This window comes from Melanostigma gelatinosum (assembly GCF_949748355.1).
Source record: "Melanostigma gelatinosum genome assembly, chromosome: 17".
Classification (NCBI taxonomy): Eukaryota; Metazoa; Chordata; class Actinopteri; order Perciformes; family Zoarcidae; genus Melanostigma; species Melanostigma gelatinosum.
The window spans coordinates 11,009,479-11,029,473 of record NC_136650.1 but is presented as its reverse complement, the minus strand read 5'-3'; the positions used below and the strand labels follow the sequence as shown (position 1 = coordinate 11,029,473).

The 19,995-nt window shown below is 41.3% G+C and overlaps 1 protein-coding gene across 2 annotated transcripts in view; it reads right to left on the bottom strand.

Annotated features, from left to right (window-relative positions):
- The window catches only part of csmd3b (CUB and Sushi multiple domains 3b), a gene marked incomplete at its 3' end in the record, with an annotated part of 316,085 nt that overhangs the window by 37,601 nt on the left and 258,489 nt on the right, over window positions 1-19,995 (bottom strand). For both annotated transcript variants that reach the window (XM_079288066.1, XM_079288067.1), the window contains exons 26-45: window positions 17,792-17,918; window positions 17,256-17,458; window positions 16,857-17,048; window positions 15,865-16,003; window positions 15,193-15,380; window positions 13,660-13,778; window positions 13,130-13,205; window positions 12,796-12,912; window positions 8,815-8,928; window positions 8,619-8,714; window positions 8,032-8,235; window positions 7,658-7,782; window positions 7,081-7,177; window positions 4,888-4,992; window positions 4,655-4,773; window positions 4,146-4,215; window positions 3,483-3,599; window positions 2,975-3,184; window positions 1,920-2,108; window positions 1,087-1,264 (exon numbers count right to left, since the gene is read on the bottom strand). In XM_079288066.1, the coding sequence (XP_079144192.1) occupies window positions 1,087-1,264; window positions 1,920-2,108; window positions 2,975-3,184; window positions 3,483-3,599; window positions 4,146-4,215; window positions 4,655-4,773; window positions 4,888-4,992; window positions 7,081-7,177; window positions 7,658-7,782; window positions 8,032-8,235; window positions 8,619-8,714; window positions 8,815-8,928; window positions 12,796-12,912; window positions 13,130-13,205; window positions 13,660-13,778; window positions 15,193-15,380; window positions 15,865-16,003; window positions 16,857-17,048; window positions 17,256-17,458; window positions 17,792-17,918 (2,785 nt within the window). The remainder of the gene's footprint in view (window positions 1-1,086; window positions 1,265-1,919; window positions 2,109-2,974; window positions 3,185-3,482; window positions 3,600-4,145; window positions 4,216-4,654; window positions 4,774-4,887; window positions 4,993-7,080; window positions 7,178-7,657; window positions 7,783-8,031; window positions 8,236-8,618; window positions 8,715-8,814; window positions 8,929-12,795; window positions 12,913-13,129; window positions 13,206-13,659; window positions 13,779-15,192; window positions 15,381-15,864; window positions 16,004-16,856; window positions 17,049-17,255; window positions 17,459-17,791; window positions 17,919-19,995) is intronic.

Here is a 19,995-nt window from a genome sequence, read left to right as displayed (position 1 = left end):
TCAATTTCTTGGTGTATCGGTCTTTCTCTGGAGGAAGAAGATTATTAAAGTGCTTCTTTGATATAGTCGGTGTTGGACACTTGTGGGTCATCCAGGTATACGTGTCGGGAATAGGTGCATTGTGCTGTACTTTCTAAATAGATAACAGAGTTTTTTGTTGTTGTAATAACTTTAAAGAAGCTTCCCGAAGGCTGTGGAAACAGCCAAACCTGGAAATCTGGAAGGTTGACAGGGCTTACATCATGACAACAAAAGTACAATACAGACATTTGGTCCTTCTGTGTTGGTCTAAAAATACATGGAAATGTATCAGCAGCAAACCGTGTCCCACACTGCAGCTGTTGTGTTGTTTTTCCTGCCTCGTCGTGCCTCTCCATCTCTGTATGCCAGGTGACGTTTTGAAACTGTTGCTGCTGCACCATGCCGTCTATTTATAGGGAACGGGCTGCAGCTATAGAGAAGGGCAGCAACATGGCAGCCATAGAAATAGATTGCACGGCCTGCAGATAACTGTGTAACAGGGTATCTAAGCCCGGTTTCAACATTTTGCATTGACAAAATGTCTGCTGTTGCCAATGGCTGCTCTCCCTAAGAAGAATAATGAAGGGAGAAGTCAAGGCTGGGATGGTGAGAAGAGAAAGACGTGTTGTATATTACATATAGGGCCGACTGAGACTTGGAGATATCGTAAAGAGCTGAGGGAAGGGGTAAGAGAGACTTATGGGTAAAGACAGACGGATAAAACAAGGAGGAAATCATATCAGAGGAGATTTATATTCAAGGAGCGATGTCTGTAGTCATAGTAACCCTTGCATGGATTTAGCCAATTAGAGGCCAGCTCTGAAGAGATGTTAAAGAGCATGCCATCCTGTGTGAGAGAGGATGGTGTGTAGCAGACGTTCTCCACATATGTGGTACAAATTAAAAGCCTAATCAACAATTTAAAGTGAAATACATTTTGACGAGGCAGGACAAGGTGGAAACGATGGATAAGCGGCAGCACATAGCGAGAATGAACATTTTCAATTAAGACGTGCAGTAAAGATGTGGAAAAACAAGTCAATTGGATAACTGATGAAAACTTACCAGACGGTAATGTAGTCATATATGGGCTCAGTGCTCAGTACAGTAAAATTGATGTAAATGCCGTGTCCAGGAGGAACTCTAACACTCCACACACAGTCCTGGAAGTTGGGGTATTCCTCCGGGTGACCAGGAGAGTAAATGGTGCCATTTAATGATGTGATGTTGCCACCACAGAGAGCTGTGAGACAGAATATTAACAGAAATACACTTAATACATTACCAGCAAATTAGTGTTACAATTGTGAAGCTTTAGTAATTATCTGGATGACTGAGAGAGGAGACGTCTCTATCAGTCACGTAATGCCCACTGGATAACACCTTAATACCTTTAATAAATTGTCATTACAGTTTTATTTCAGTTCTGCAGCACAGGTATTCCTCGAGCGTGTAGACGTTGCTCATCAGCGGTGTTAATGTTACCCGGCTGAGAGCTATGGGACGGAATATTTACAGTTTTCTAAATTAAGGGTCATTGAATGATTGTTCGTGCTCTAAAGTCTGGCCGTAAAATAAAGAAAAAAGAATAAAAATTGGAGCATTGTGCAGTTACTTGTCATAAAGTCAGAATAATATCATTTAATGACGTGACTTTATGGCTGGAAATGTATAATAGCAATGTGCCAGACACCTCTCTTATGTCCTCCTGATTTATTTACATTTAAATTCAATTTACAAAGGAACATGTTTAATGTTTGCGCTGACTTACAAGTTGCATATGCTTGTAATAGAGTAGAGATATCAAGGAAAATAATGTGCTCATTTTGACATCAGAAGAAGGGTAATTTCACATTCAGCTGTAAACATATGGAACACAGGCTTTCTGACGGTATTACCTTCACATCGCGGTAGTGGGTGATTCCAGTTCCTGCTGATTCCATGTAAACATGTGAGCGAAGCCTCTCCGATCAGAGAATATCCGGGCAGACATTCAAACGACACCGTCATCCCGACACTGAAATCTGTGCCAATCACAATGCCGTTTCGAAAAGGCCGGGGGTCTGGGCAACTCTGGAGCTGGTAGGCTTGAGAGACAACAACCCATGTTAGTCAAATTTAGAAAAACTAAAATCAACTCATTCATAGAGAGAGAGAGACAATAAATGCATCCATTCTACCACTGACTAAACAAAAGTCAGTCTGTACTGTAGAAGACTAACTCATCATTCCTCTGGATTAAGATGACCTCATGCAATCTGCAGCCAAAATCACATATAAAATGCTGGAGATCTGCAGACTTCTAGATACAAATGATTGGCACAAACCTTTTGAAAAGGGTATCATGCCCCAAAGAAGCTCTTACTTGTTATTTTGATGTCGCCAAATACTCTTATATTAAATCTGACAGTTTCAGTCACAGCGACTTTTCACAGCCAAAGTAACAAGAGTGACCGAAGACGAACATTCGTAGAAATAATAGCTGTAGAAATAATACAACTGCTTGTGTTCACATTCGTTTTTCTGTTTTAAAACGCGTTGGCAGTTCCCCTGTCATAAGATAAAAGGTATTATTCAGCAGCCAGTGTAATTTGCACATTAATGGAATCAACCGTAACACATTTGGGCTATCTACAAGACTTGTCATAATAAATATAAGTCTTTTAGCGTCCGATAGAATACATACAAAACTGAACTCATCACTGAAATGAATCCAAAAAAGGGCCTGGAGATGTCATTTTTTAGCAAGTGCTTCAGGAGTCAAGAAACATTTTTAGAAATGTCTTCTGGAAAAAGTACATCATTTTGTTATTAGTCGCTCCTCAGAAATAAAGTAAGAAAAGTAATTCAGTCCAAACACCAAGTTTCCACGCTTCAGCAGAGTCAGACGTCTGCTTTTGCTTTCTTTCCTTAGCAAAGTGTACACAAGATGTTGGAGAGGTGCAACATGTACCTTGATATGTGCTGTGGAACCCTGGCTTGTTTTGTGAATAGTCACTGTGGAAGAAGAAGCTGGTCTGGTGGGTGGTGCTGAACAGAGGCTTGGGGATGACCGGACCGCTGAACCGGTCAATGACCGAGCCCATCTCCAGCGTTCCACTGCGGATCTCCAAGTAATCGTGGATCGCTTCAGTGGAGAAGTTCAGAAACTGGAGATGGATACCTGAGGAAAAGTTTTGACATTTAAAAGCGATTATCAGAACTTGACAGAGAGGCCGGCAATAAAAGCGTTTGTAGACGCTTCACCTGCAGACACTCATCAAAAGATGTGGATAAAAGCCACCAAACGCTGATTGAGTGCATGAGTGAGTGAGGAATTGAATAAATCAATCAATAAAAAAACATAGATGCGTGAACAGACAGAGAAAACAGATGCACAGACAAACGGAGAGAGAAGAACACACACACACTCACACACACACCGTTTCTAAGTCAAGTTGAAAGTTGACAGTGTATCTTACCAAAGCCGACAGGTAAGTTGACCGTCCATGTGCAGTCTAATCCACTGGGGTAGTTACCGGGGAAACCAGGACTTAGAATCACTCCACTTACATCTGTCATAGACCCCCCACACTGGGCTGGACACACACAGGAACACACACGATGCCGAAAGGGAGAAGAAAAGGGAAACAGTGGTTCAGTGTGGAAAGCAACACATGACGGAGTACTACTCCTTTTTTTTTTTAGTGTCTTGAGGTTGAGTATCTTCAACCTGGCAGTTTGCATCATTTTGAATAACACATTGATATTCTGAGTCTTGAATAAATACCCTTCTTGAATAAATTACCATTGTGCAACTAGACGCGTGTCCAAGGCTTGTTTCCTCGCAGCATGCTGATACTTTGGCACACACACACACACACACACTCTGCATGCTTATGACAGACTCTGACTTAGCTTTGCATCAGTTTAAAAGCTCAATCATATTCTGCACAGAATACTAAATAATCAGCTCATCACAGAACAGCAAATTGATCAAACGGCTTATTTCCCCAGAGAGCCAGGGTTGGAAATGGAGACTCGTTGCATCATTTCTGCAGCCCTGAACTTTTGCACATATCTCAGTACATCCAGGCTGCACGTGTGTGTGTGTGTGCATCTATGTTTTGTAGGAGGACACCTACCAAGACATAGCGGCACAGGGTAGTTCCATCTTCTAACAGGTCCAGGCATGCAGGTGATATGGGCATTGCCCTAGAAATGCAAAAGCAACCACAATCTATTACTTTATCATTTAACAGTTGGGACATTTCCACAGACAATAAACAATTGGGTTTAGAAGTGGGTTTTTTTATCGACTCTCCTATTATCCGTATACATAGTAATAATGCAGAACTGTATATGAAGCGTGTATGTTTAGTAAGAGCTGGGAAAACCGCCCGAGAGCGGGGTTTCCTTCTGATTCACAGTTTATATAGCTCTTGATTTGTGCACTCAGGGGATAAAAAGAGTGAATGGCGGCACTTCAGAAAAGCTGAGCAGCCTTTTGATGATTTCACATACACATCTGGCTTTTCTTTTGCATTAAACAACTTCAACATGTAGCGCGTGTGTGTTCTCCGTGTTTCTGAAATGGCTCTCCTCCAATTGCGGATGAATCTGTGCAGAAAGACATAGAGGTTGTATCTTTTACCTGAAGAGAGTATCCTTGTTCACATGAAAACTGGACTACGTCTCCCACCATGAATCTGTCTCCTTGTCTTATTCCATAGTTTGGCGTCTGAGGCTCGGGACATGACTCCAGACCAATAGCTGATAAGAAATGTGATAGAAACATGGGTATAAAATGTATATACATATATATATACATATATACATATATAGCATATGCCACAGATAAAGCTGTATACAAAACAAATATGTTACCTGTATATTCCAGGTGAAAACCAGCAGCTGAGACACTAATATCAGAGTTGAAGCTGAGATGGAGGTTGTTCGATGTACTATTCAAGAGAGGGGGGATGGTCGTGCCTAAAAGCAAGGAGAGAGGAAGAGAGCAACAGAGGACCATGATCACATATTTTTTCATTTTCCAACTGAGGCTTGGAAGCAAAAGGATCTTAGTTATCTGACAGCAAAGGAAACAACAAAGGCCTCCCAAACCTACATTTTCACTTTTTTTGTGAAGTGTTCTCGAAGGAGGGAGAAGGGAAATTGCTGATATATGAGACATCTGTTTTACCTGAAACCACTTTTCAAATGTTGGCTTGACCTACTTAGCGTGACAAGGGGAAGTACAAAGTAAAAAAAACGGGTACTGCACTACTGAAGCAAAGCTGGCACCGTGCAACAGTGTGATTCTGTCAGGGTCCTGGATGATGCACTTTAATGTAAAGGAACAGTAACGTATCATCTCTTTATCAGTGAAAATGTCGTTGTCTTGCTTGAAGATGCAGCTGTGGTAAAAGTGTCTTCTGATAATAACCACCTGTTATTACCTGTGGAGTTTTATCGGTTTCTCAAGAGGCCAGTGAGCTGCTTCTGACTTGCATGCTGTGCTTTGCTCGGCGGCAGGTGTGTCAGCAGACTTATCAAAGTTAAAGAGGCATTTCTCTGAATGAACAGTGAATTAGGCCAATGGATGTTATTGGCTGCCGGTTGTGAGGGGAATTAATTAGCAGATCTTTGAACACTGTGTGGCCCCCCCCGCTGGTCGTGTTAATTTTCCAGAGAAAATCACAGTCATTACCATAATGGACAATAAAACGAAATATTTTGACTCAATAATAAATGATGATGAATAATTAACTGAGTGAATTTAACCATTAGTTATTTTGGGGATGTACGACAATATTAATTAGCAGTTGCATCGCCCTGCATGTATTTACTCATTATGACTTTAGATATGGAAATACGGTCCTTTCATTTCATTGCCAACAACATAATACTGTATCCAGTTTGCGACACAGATGTCAGGTCTTTCCATAGATTATTTAACGAGAGTAGCAGATAATCACACTCGGCTTCCCGAAGTATTAGTATCCCCAGGAGAGGCTGGCTCCCCCTTTCCTTTGGACAGCTGTTTGAATCACACGGGTGAATGAATCCAGAGGAACGGAAGACATTCTTTGGTTGAATATGAGTTGCTAGAGCACAGGGACTTCCACTGTATATTTGGACCGGACGCACTTTATTGTTATTTTTTCGACAGGAAAAGATGAGGAGATAACTGTAGTGTTCATCTGCATGCATGAGTGAAATATACAATACTAATTTTTACATGACAACATTTTTTTTACTTTCAATTACGGATAATAATCTGTATACGATTGTTTTATTGTTGGAAATCAGTGAATATCAAACGCACCATGATCACCATGAGATGCTTGCTCTTCTTATTAAAGTTATTCTGAAGGTGTGGCTCATGACACTGTGCAGTACATTTTGGGAGATTTAAGCAATGTGAATAATGTTGTTGTTTTTGGTTTTCGACACCTCATGTCATAGCTGCTCAGGGAATAATCTATTTCAGTAGAGAATTAGAGTGTAAGAGGATCAATTAGCTATGCGACAAAAAATTCTCATATGTCTTTTGCAAGGAATCGCAGATAAACAAAGCAGGTGTCGTTGGATGTGTTCTTCTGCTCCCGCTGAGGGACTCAGAATGGGACCAGTTTAGCTCGAATTGCACTCTTAGCAGGGGGCCACATGGCCAGCATCCTTGTATTCCTCAAAAAACATCATGACAACATGCACTTTTCTTCTTTGAATGTTGTCATGATGTATATACCTGTCCAGCTACATTTACTGTGATCAGGACACAGACAACGGAGTTTTCCGTCTTCCCTACATTTTGTTATGTAGAGTATGAATGCTTTCAAAAAGATTGTTGCTTCAAAAAAATCGATTTCTCCCTACATACTGACATTTGTGAGAGGCCTGTCTTGACGAAGAATGTTGAATGTCGTTCAGCAGTTTCTTCTCGGTTACTCGGTTAATAATATAATAGTCCCCTACTAGTCATTTTTCCATATTGCTTTTTGGCAAGAGTGGCCATGAAACAGTATGTGTAAAAAGTATGAGTAACGCTTTCAAAAAAATACAGAAAAAGCTGTTTACCAGAGTAGCTGCCCAGTCTCGGTGCGTGGTTGTCGGCACCATCGTAAAAATCCAAAGAGTCCCAGTTATGCTCAGTGGCAAAACTCACAACTTGTATCTGGAGAGACGGATAGAGGTAGAGAGAGAGAGAGACAGCATTTGTAATAAACAAAATCATCTAAAAATGTATTTCAACTGCATCTGATACAACGGTCAATTTCCTGATAGGAACAAATTTAAAAAAGGAAGTAAAACACATGATGTTTGTCAATCTGTCAAGCAACATAAACGGAGATGTGAGACAAGGCTTTACTTGCAATGCTGTGAGGTGTCTGTCAAATGTGTGTGACTGACTCCATTTTCTGTCAGAGGCATCTTTGCCTTTGTATTTGTCCGTGAGAGCAGTTTAGCCTACACGCATTCAGGCATTATCTCTCACGATTAGATCCTATCAGCTCAGGATGGTCCCTCTCTCACAAACTATCCATCCATTCATCCTTCCAATAATATCTTATCTCCCTTAACGTCCTGCCTGCTCAGCTTTTAAGCTTAATGATACATATAGGTCAGCCAGAAAGCAGCGTGTGACAGGTGCTACCTGTATTCCAGCCCCCTCTGGAACGGAGACCTTCCACACGCAGTTCTGGTTGTTGTCGTAGGGCTCTGGATATCCAGGCGATAGGATGGTCCCACGTCGAGAGGTCAACGCACCCCCACAGGGAACTGGGAGAGAGCAGAAAGGAGAGGCAGAGGTTAAAACAACAAAAGTCTGTTGTGCCATCTCTTCCTCTGCAGAGGAGGAGAGCAAAGGGCCTGAGGCCGGGGTGACAGCTTTGGCATAGTTCGGGTTATGATCTGGCCACATTGAAAGGTTATCTGCGTTTGTTTTAAAGCGGGAGTCCATTATACGGCTAGTAATGCATCTTACAACATTCCTGTCTTTCCTGACTATTTCTTTGGATTCATATTTACCTATGCATGTAGGCAGGGTGTCATTCCATTGTGCCAGGTTGTCAGGGACACTCTCACACCGTATGGCAGTGGAGCCATGCAGGACATAACCAGGGTTGCACTCGAACTGGACCAACGAGCCAACTGCAAAGTCGTTCCCCAGCCGCTTCCCAAAGCGCGGCTCGGGGACTGAACTGCACTGGGTCGAGCTGGTCCTCGGTACAGCTGCAGAAATAATGAAGACGCCACAAGCGTTTATAAAAAATAAAAATAAAACATTGATGGAAATGCCAAATGTTTTGGCCATGACATCCCTGAAAAAGATATGTTACATCTCAGTGTGCCTTTTCTAGTTCAATTATATATATAAATATATAAATACAAAAATAAACCCATATACATGGGACTACAGATGAAAAATAGTCTCTTGGCTAACTCTGGCGCATTTACGGGAATGTGCACTGTTCCCTAACCCAAGAAACCAATAAATAAATAAGAATTCAAGACTGTTTTTCGAAACCCTAATACATGTAATTTACTTGAAAATGGCTCCCAATAACAATAATAATCATTTGAATAACTACTATGGCTACGTGTGATCGGCTGACCTTGGTAGACAAAGTGAAATCCTTTCGCAGTCTCTGGTCCGACCGTGGTAAACTTGATTGTGATCTGGTTTCCCGTACTCAGAGGTAGAGACTCACCTGGAGAGTCAAAAAGAGACAAGATCAGAAGAAAGGTAAATTAGGGCTCAGGTTTGTCCATCTGTCCCATCCACCGATCTGTCTAGCCGTCGATCCTTACCAGAGTGGGACCCCGAGAGAGAAGAAAGCAGCATGTTTTGTTGAGTTGGTCCATCGTAGATTTCCACCACATCATTTAGAGATGTCTGGAACAACACAAACTGTCCAAAAAGGACTGGAGACAAAATGGGAGGAAAAAAAAACAGATAAAGAGATGAGTTAACCACACTTCAATGGTGGCAAATTATTATTCCATGCTGCCGCCTGTGCCTGACCTACCAATGATAAAATTAACCTGTAAAACCTCATTTAAATTGTATTAAGCTGCACTGTCAACCTCTATTTGAAGCCAAATATTGGCAGAAAATTACATATCAGGACACTTAATCGTCAAAACACCACCTTATGATCATCATGCGCCAGTCCAACCCCCCACACACACACACACACACACACACACACACACACACACACACACACACACACACACACACACACACACACACTCCAAGTCAGCTGGCTCGGGTGCATCGGTGTTGTCAGCGAGTGTGAAATGTTGGCAAAAACTATATGTCAGTAGGGCAAGATATTTTTCTTTCCGTCTTCTCTACAGTATCGCAAGCAGGTACAGTGGAAGAAAGGCATATGTGGTAACCTGTCAAACTCCTGTCCCTAAAGCCATGTTTTACTCTGGTTCAGTATGATGGAAGGTAAAACGACTGCTGCAGTGGCCGTGAACCACGACTACACCATGGATTTGACTGTGCGGCTGCAGTGGCAGGCAGCAGCAGAGGGTCCACTGGAAGCCTGAGGCCCCATATTATACAACTATCTCTGTCATGGTTGTCCACTGTCTTCAAAATAATTACAAGTTGCCTTAAAGGAATAATTCAACCCCCAAAAACACCATTTCTATATCAACTACTCATCTGGTGTTACCTAGAATTCTTGAAGAAAATTGTTTTTCTGAACGAAGAATCAAAATGCGGAGAACATTTTTGATGAATTGAAGTATTTGCTGTGAAACGATAGTGCATGTGAGTCTCTGTTGTGCCCCACTGGCCAGCTATTCTCATACAGCGGTTACCGCTGATCGACTCTCTATAATAGGTCCCGACTGACGCCGTTGCCGCAGAGGCAAAGCCTTCTTTAAGAATTCAAGGTAACATGGAGTGAGTAGTTCTTAAATAAATGAATATGTTGGAGGTCAAGCATTCCTTGAAGATGCAAATCTGTATGTGTAAATAAAAACATGTTTGCCTGCAGCACATGCAAAAACTGTCCTTTTGGTTCGATTACATTTATTTCAGCCTCAATGAAGCCAGCTTACTGACTACACTCACACACACACACACACACACACATCACTTGTCCAGCTCTCCCTCTCTCTTTGGCGCCAAAGGCTGAGGTGTAGAGGATTGAATGTGAACATTGCCAAGGATATTTGGCTATAAGGTCATTGGTCACTTTGAACAAGGCTGTTTCTCTCTGTGGAGTTTTTCCAAAGCATGATCCACATTTTGATTAAACATTGCTCTGACTCACAAAAGATACCTTGTCTGCTTGCATATAAAACCCCGTTTTGTGGGAAAATAGTGAAGCAAAACAGTGGATTATCAACAGCCATTGAAAAAGTATCCCAAAGACAGAGATGAATCCAACCTCTTGTACTTGTATCTTATAGCCATGGTCGTACATGAAGATGTGTAGAAGGGAATGCTGGGAAAGATTTCGGGCAGGAGGACACACATGGATCAACATTCACACACAGACTCAGAGAGCATGAACACACACAGGGAGTAGCTTACAAGCTGTTAAAATATCACAGTGGATTTTACTCGTGCTGAGACAGCAAGAAAGAACAACATATACACACAGACGCACACCAACAAAGCCACACACACAGATGAGTGATCACAGCAGTGCCGTCCCACACTGCGTTAACCACAGGGCCTGTTGGTAGGGGAAACCCTCTGCTGCACACCTGCTAGATCTGTTCAGTCATCCAGGGTGTGGCGTTCTCCCAAAAAAAGTTGAAGTCAATCCACTGGACTTGTTATCAGATGATTGAAATGTTTCACTGATCTTTTGAAAGGCTTCAGCGTCAGCTCTTGACATCAGATGGAGAAAACCTGGGCATCGGATCCCTGTGGAGCTGCCATGCCCTGCCATGCCATGCCCACCTGGTCTCAAAACTCAAGGAGACATTTGTACCAAAGGTGGAGCATCATTAACCGTCCAGCCAAGTGGTTTGTTTCCTATTTCTCTGATCATCGAAGTGGCAAAACTGCAACTTTGAGCATGTAACCTCCAACTCCTGTTGAGTTCATAAATTATAGATACCGGTATCTTATTTTTTTTGGGAGAATGACAGCTGCGTAGAAAAAGCAAAATGTAACAAAACAACCCCTGTGTCTCGCTCTGCGTGGGAGGTTCAGAGAAGCTGTCTGAGTGTCTTAAACAATATGTAGGTGAACCAAATGTTAGCTGACAGTCCAAAAGCTGCTCCGCAAATATAATGAGACAGCAACCATCAACAGCCACGGGGAAAGCCGCTATTTATTCATAACACCACGGGCCATAATTGGACATCATATCCACCAATTCCTGATTGTTTGTAAAAGCTCAAGTCAGACCCAATGAGTCTGTCGTTCTAATAATCAGTCAACCAATGATTGAGATGCCGATATGTGAATGGAGATACGAGACACAAATGCAAATTTGCGTTTCATGAAAATGATATGAAATTGATAACACAATCCCAACTTCATGTCAGTTCTCTCGGTTAATCTGGAGCTTTCAGCGGCCTCTGCTGAAGAAGACAGTGTCAAGCTACTTCCATGTGCTCCACTTTACAAGTGCTATGTCATCATCACAGCTACTGAGCTTGCCATCAACCAATCCATCTCCATGACACCTGAGCAAACTATACATCGCTCATGAAGACATGGGATGTAGTTAAAAGCTCTTGAAAAAAGCCAGTAAGTGGCTCTTGAGTTGGGATGATCTTGTCAAACTGCTATTTCAGAGTAAGGTCAAGAATGAACTTCAACAACTTGACAGTAGCTCTGTTGACATTCGATTATCAAGCGAACTTTTGAAATGTTTCAAAAAAAGCAATGGCGTATTAGGTGCGCTTCCATCAACTGGTTTGGAGCAAATAAACTTGACTACAAGTGCAATTTGGTCAGAAGGCTGTAATCTGTCAGTAAGCAGAGGTTCCCAACCTGAAACAACACAAGTCACCGTGGTATGATACAAAAACATGGAGAGAAGTCTTAAGGAATTCTGTAAACCTCTATTATCCTCTATTCTATACATTTTTAAAGACATTTAATTAACATAACTAATAACATGTTATTGACATTAAATGTCCAAACAGACTGACTGATCTGTGATTTTTCAACAAATTATTTCTTGACAGCATCACTTCCAACCGTGGTGATCACCAGAGGGGCCTTCATTTCCTCATATTCTCAACACAGCCGTACTTAATGTGAAGAACCCTCTCCAATATTCACATCTTTATAATGCCACATTTATGTCTGGCTTAAGGACCTCTGATCAAACGCAGCACGATTAAAAAACAGCCTCATCTTGAAATGTCACTTCAATGAGGAAAACCCTGACCTGCAATCAAATAAATGGCCAGCGAGCATCGTTTGATCATGTGTAATATCTCTACTCGTTTTCAGTGGTTTAAAAACCACGAAGATGTCCTTCGGGAAGCTTCTCCATTAAAAATCGAAAAGTTTTAATGTGACTTTGTTTCACTGAGTGAAAGAACAATCGGAGAATACATGTCACCGAAAGTTGTGATCACAGGATTCGTTCTCGACTGTTGTCTCTTCACCTACACTTCAGATTTGATTTTTTTTTAAAGAATATATCACATTAATATTTCCTGCTTTTCTATTGTAGTTTTTACTCGAGCAAACCCAATAGATTCATACAAGTACTGAATGTAATTCTGTAAAATGCATGATCCGGTTGAATGCAATGGCATGTGTACACTATTGTATGCGTGTGTGGATGAACTTACCAAACTCTCGAGGTACAGATATAGAGTAGATACAGCTCTGTCCAGACGTATAGTTTCTGGGGAAGTTTGGAGATAAAACAGTCCCTTCCGTTCCTGTGGAACGGCTTCCGCAGGGAGCTGGAGACAGAACATACACATACAGTCCATATAGTATACAGCTATATAGTCCCGTTATATTGGAGAGAAGGCAGACAACTCTATTGACAATATCTCCAGAACTAGGCTAGACTGTCCAGAATGACAAGCAGCACTACAGGGATTTTGGGGTGAACTGCCCCTTGAAGCTGTGTCTGCGGACATGCTTTATGCCAGTCTGTGTTTTAGTACGTGTTACCTTGACAACTAGGCAATGCCCTGTTCCATCCAGGTCTGCCGTCATCTCCCATACTGCAGGTCAGGGTAGAATAGCCCTATAGAGAAAAAAACAACTTTTCACTGTCGGAAAAACAACCCTCTAACCTGACTATTAACCAACCAACCAACCACTTATCCCACAAACCAATCAACCAATCATCCACAAACCAGAGGTGTATGAAAATATGAACACACTTCAGTATCGTGATATTATGGTTTGTGATACGTATACATTTTTGAAAGCAGTGTATCAGATTTTATGCATATGGTGGTGCGTTCTTTTTACTAACACAGTTTTCCTAAATTAGAATAAAACAAATTGCCGTGTATCGCCTCGCATGCAGTATTGCAGTAATCTTAGCATGTTGAATCGTAACCCCGGTATCTTGAGACGTAGTGTTTCTCCAGATTCTTGCCCATAGACAGCCCGAACAGAAACCAATCAAACGACCAACAAACAAACAATCAACCAACCATTCATCCGTCCATCCATCCACTTTTTATTTGTACCTGCAAAACGTATCCAGCCTCACAATAGAAGGTGACAGTGGAGCCGAGCTTATAATCGGATCCCAGCCTGGTCCCATTCAAAACAACACCTGGGTCGAAACATGATTCCCTCAGCTTGGCTGGACAGGGAGAAAAAGAACGGGTGAGTAGAATGGGTGAGTAAGTGGGAGAGGGGGATGAGGCAAAGAAAAAGTGACAGGCACACAAAAATAATAAGTCAAATTAATAATAACTACTTCCCTAGCAATAATCTAATGAGGCAAGCACTGCGTTGGCCTTTAAAACAGTCTGTTTGACTTAGCTGCCTTTGCCAGAGATGGAGCAAGTACGATAACTTCATCCCCCGACTTTTGGATGCAACATCAACCGAGTAAATTATGGCTTTGGCCCCCTTCCTTAAAGATTAGCGGCCACCCTGCATCAACTCAAAGACCGAATTCCTGAGTCCACATGAAGCCTTTTGTGCAAGTGAATCAAACTCACCCCCTGAGAGACTATTTCAACGAACACCAATTCAACAGGGACTTTATGGGGAGAACAATCACTCTTTTTCATCTTAAAATCAGCATGACGCACACTGTCACCATTGTGAGGGACTGAACTGCATTACCATTTGTATTGAGTGATTTGGGGTAATGCAGTAGTCTCTTTGTTCAATGTGAAAATTAAATATTTTTTAAACACGTTGGGGAGACATCTGAGACACTTTACCTTGCTTATGAAAAACAGATATGACAGAAAACAGCCCATGATGTAATTACATATTCGAATGATTTCTCAAGTGGCAGTTACAAAGTGGCTGCAAAAAGACTGCACAGCAACACAATTGAACTGGCTCATACGTACATATAAAACTCCCGTCCAACTGCATCATTCCAACAATAACATTCAGGACACGTATTAAGTGTGGGCAAGAGAAATGGATGTTGTTTTACTGTGAGGTGCAGAAGGTAGGATTGATAGGCACAAAATGACCTATATGCTTTATGCTCGGACTTTATTCAACTAATCCCATCATGAAAAGAAAAGAATGAACATGAATGGCTGGCGATGAACAGGAAGGAAAAAGTTACCTTTTACCTAATTATTTATGCACTCATTTTTTATTTACTTTGCTTTTTTTGTGTAAGTAATGCAAGTAATGTATTGCCAGCTATTGTTTTGTTTTTTTATTTCATTATTTATTTATTTCAGTGATGTTGTTTGTCTTTTTTTTTTACTGTCTTCTAACGTTGAAAACTGATCTCACGTCATCATAAAAATACGTACAAGTGTTGAGACTAACAACATTTAGTCCAAGACACAAGCTGTTAGATACTGACTGACTGAATGCTGGTAATTGCGAGTATATTGTAGATGTGTTTACTTATGATACTGATAAGAAATGTGTCTGTGCTGTTAAAAAGTCCCCTTCTGCTGCAAAGGATTCTGAAACAAACATGGATCTGCCAGAGAATACAAAATCTGTCTTTTGGGCTGTTTTCTTCTTGAGCCTTTTGAAGCTATTGTGGAACTATTGGGAGCATATATTACCTTTGTATTCCAGGTGGAAGCCAGTGTAAGAAACAGACCCATCACTGCGGAATGCTAAATGCATCGTATTCGAACTGCTCTCTATCCGCTCTGGGAGTTTGCTGTCTTGGAAGCTACCAATCAGAGGACTGTTGCTATCCGGACCATCGTAGATATACAGGAAGTCATAGTTTGGCTCAATGTTGAAACTAGAGATAGATTAAGAAAGAGACACAGATAGGGACAAGAGAATACAAGAAAGCATGTGCAGAAAGTTCCTGAGAGCAGATTTTTTAAAACACTGAATGGAAGAAATAAAAATGTCCAATTTTAGAAAAACAGTGTCATTAGTTGCCATTCGTTTTAAAGTTAAAGCATTCTGTATGTTGAGAAATATATAAAAAGAAGCCTGGTAGTTACAAACTCTTTATCAAATGATATTGAGTTTAAAATGTCTTTCAACAGCCATAAAAAATCTAAAATGTACAAGAAATGCATTCATTGTTGCAAGAGGATGAATCCCAGTAACTTTGGGAGTAACTTCCTCTCAAGCACCAAAAGGTAAAAATGCCCACCTCACGTTGAGCGTTCCTAAAAAAGCACATTGTGCAGCAAACCTACCGTGGAAAAAATTAATGTTTTACCGGAAAAAATGTCGGTGGACTGCAATTATTAGGTAATAAAGAAGGTTACCCAATGAAAGCCAGCGACAGGACGTAGTCAGAATTGACAGCAATGAGCCAATCACAGTCCTTGGAATGAGGGTAGGGATGCGGGTAGTTCGGAGAAAGTATAAATCCACTGGAGCCAGTCAGGTTTCCTCCACATGGAGCTATGACGAGAACACAAGCAAAGGTACACATTTATTCGAATAAAGTCTTAAGATAACCCAACTTAGTGCTGTGGTATAATGGATTAATAACAAAATGGAGACAGGATGGTTCCGGATAGAACAGAGTTCAGCTTGACTGATAAGTCAGTCTTATCTCCCTTGAATAAAACGTTTTGGAATATTATTAAAGTAAAGAATAAACGGATTAAGTACTCTTTGCAGATATGGGCAATGGTTAGAGTGATGAATCGCCTTCCATCAATGAGGGAGCATGGTGGTGGGCAGCAAAAGGATACTATACAGGAAACCCAATGGACTCAGAGACTGAAACAAGTCAACACAACGGAATATATGACAGCAAAATTGCAAATGAAGATGAACATTTTTCTCCAAAGATGAACTCCAGTTACTTGACCGTCTAAATGTTGAGACGTGAACAGTGCTTGGGAAATGGGGGAAAAAGATAAATGAAAGAAAAGCCCTCCGTCAAGGACTGTTTCAGAGGGTTTTATGTTGCATGATATTGAAATTGTTATTTAAATGACATTTAAAGAAAAGTGAAATAAAGTCTCGTAAAATTTGCATTTTCTCAAGCTCAACCGTGCAGGATGAAAACAAAAAAAAAAATCTTAATCACTCAATATCATTTTTTTACGCAGCAGTATGGAAAGAGGTTAGCAGGATAATGGAATAGTATCGCACTCTACGTATACATAGCAAGTTCAGATCACTAAACACTATCTTCTTTACACAGCCCTCCGATAAGTCATTCACAGACGTGTCCTTGAGCAAGGTACTGATGCAGCACATCTTTTGTATGCCCCTATAAATATATGGAAGCTGGACTTCTCACCTATGCAGGCAGGCGGGCTGGGCTGCCAGTAGTATCTGTTATCCACTTGTATACAGGTGATTTTGTCGTCCCCCTGGAGCTCGTATCCTGGGTCGCACTGAAAGGACACCGAATCCCCCGGCTCACGGCCATCTCCACTACGACTGCCATTCATTGGTACGCCTGGGTCCCTGCAGGCTGTAGCTACTGAGCCTGGACAGAGAGGGGACAGAGAGGGGACAGAGAGGGGAGGGGACAGGGAGAAAGAAGAGTGGATGGAGGAGAAAGGGGAAGGGAAATTGTGAAAGTGTTGTGTCAAACTGGATATCAATGATATGAAAAATGATACAGGGCTCTTTAACAGCAGCAGTGGGTGAACTCACAACTTTTCTCATTCGTGCTGCACGTTACGGTACTTACTTGAGAACTGAATAGCGAATCCCGACTTGCTGATGTAAAAATCAGTCTCGAACTGAACAGTGACGGTGTTCAGTGTGGAGTGGATTCTCTCGGGTAGCAGAGACCCACTGAGCTCTGACAAAGACATTTCATTCTCAGGTGGTCCGTCCCAAATCTTCAGCATGTCGTGGCTGGCTTCCGTGTCGAAGGCCAATAACTGAAGACTGTAGTTTGCATGAAACAACAACAACAAATTGTTGAAAAAAACATTTTCTCAAAGTCTGCTCCAAACTTTTACAACTTCACAACAGTCATCCTTGTGTAAGGCTTACAAAGAGAGACTATTATAAGAAACACATTTTGATTTACACTTTTTTGCTGTTGGTGATTTGATATAACATATATAAACCTGAGTGAGATCATTTTCATCTGAATATTTATATAATGAATACATTAAAAACATTATTTTTCAATTCCACATTTTTACAAATTCTATAATTGTTGACATTGTTATTTTAACTCGACTCCTCGGAAGGTTTTGGGGGGTTCCACATTACCTCACGATGTTTCCTGAGTCCACCTCGATGGTCCAGGTGCAGCGCAGATTATTGTCATAAGGAAAAGGGTACCCAGGGGAAAGAATCCTCCCTGAAGACTCGCCTTGAAAACGACCACCGCACTCCGCTACGGGAACCACACACACACACACACACACACACACACACACACACACAGAAGAGACGTCAAAGACTGTTGACATGTACCGACGTAGAAATGTCCCTGCATTGTATCTCTACCTGTCAGATTTGCACAATTACGCCAGCGTTACAAATGTCAGCAAAACCATCGAGGGTTGTGTGTATTTAAGAGCATACGTGATGTATGACAAGTCGACCAGTTATCTGTGTGGCAATTGTTTATCAAGGCAATCCGATCCACTCGGTGCACCTCAGTAGCCACTGAGCGGTGATTAAACGATCGCCACGGAGACGAATGGATTAGAAAAAAGAAGCTAACTGTCCTTATCTGTGTCACTCTGTCTTTCTCACGCACAGAGAGAGGAAGAGACAAAGTGCTGATCCTGCATTCATCCCTAAAGAAACCACCACACATTATAGAACAGAAAACAATTCCCGTTTCTCTCTTTGTCTCTCTCCTTTATATCTTTTCACAATCTTCATCCCCTCTCTGCTTCCATGTTCCTCCTCCCTCAGGCTCCCCTCCCTCCGTCACTGGAATACATTATCTCGAGACGGAAAAAAAACCCATAGAGGCGAATGGGAGAAAGAGAGTTAAAGAAAGGAGAGAAAAGAAGGAAACACTAGGAGTAATAATAAGAAGCAATATAATATTAAGACTGGAGGTTAGCTGAGGTCACGGTGTGTCGCTACTAAAATATAAAGTCGGAGAATATCAGCCAGTGGTTTTATGAGTCTTTCATTATTGATAGTGGAAAGAGAGAGACTTATTAGGCTGAATCCAAAATCAGAAAGTTCACAGGCAGCAATGAAGAAAGAAAGGCCCTGAAAACATTGGGCATGCTGGCATGCTTATGCTCCCATCTGGGGCACAGTTGCTGCAGCCATTGTGTGTGTCAATCAGTGCAGGTTTAGCGCTTGTTTGGGTTTAATTAGAGAATGTAATCATTCAACCAAATACCTACTGGGTCTCCAAATAAGCTTCAAGTAGCCGACTAAACAAATCAAAGCACTTCAGGCATCACACACAACCTTTATTTCAACTCAAAGCAAAACTAAACAATCATAAGCATCAAGGAACCCAAACTAATCAGATGAGAATGGAGATAAAAATAATACAAAACGATGAAAAACCTAAAGAATATATTAAAGCAATTCAAATGTAAAGCCAGCAAATCAGCTAAAACAAGAACAGCTGGAAGTGAAAAAGGATGAAATAGAAAATTTAAATTGCCAAAAGGATAAAACATACTGATGAATGTGTGTGTTTGTGTAGGTGTGTGAGTTCTGAAGCTCTGATAATACCTATAGCCAGTAAAAGACCATTTATTGACTTGTTGACATCAATATTCAGAGCTGTGGTTTCTGTGAGTTTAAAGCCATGAATGAGAATGAATTACAAATGCAATGATTCTATAATGGAATATTAAGAAATAAGTCGATACCCAAAGAGTATTTGCGTCCCAGTATAGGTTTTATCGTTTGATCATTTGATACAGTGGTCTGTAGCGAAACCATTTCGATTGAAATGTGTTAATGATACAATTTTAACAAACAGGTCTGTCAGTAAGCTGTCAATAGAATAAATAAGGGTTAAAAACAAGCAGAGGAACAAATGTAACACGACGAGGTTGGATCTGTGTGCGTTTGTGTATGGGCAGGTTTGAGTCTCCAAGGACAGACAGCAAATCCCCCACTGCAGGGAAGAAGATGGGTCGAATGGGCAGAGGGAGTGCAGTCTCCTCTGTCCTGAACAAATGGGCTTTTCATTGAGACTTTAAAACCGCAGCAGTGTGTGATCTCATGGGAAAATCAAGAAGGCAATTACACAGGAAACCGGCCACCACCGGCGTTCTCCATGTTATTGAATGAAGGTCGTGTGAGCAGAGACTTTGCATAAAGCAGCAAGGGAACAGTTATATGTAGTTATATGTAGAGCAAGAGTTCTGGGTAAATTACAAAATTCAGCTTGATGCCACAGTTCAATTATAGTGGAAAAAACACTCAAAAGAGAAGAACAGTTTAATTGTGTTGATAATTATTCAAAACTATATATCCTGCTC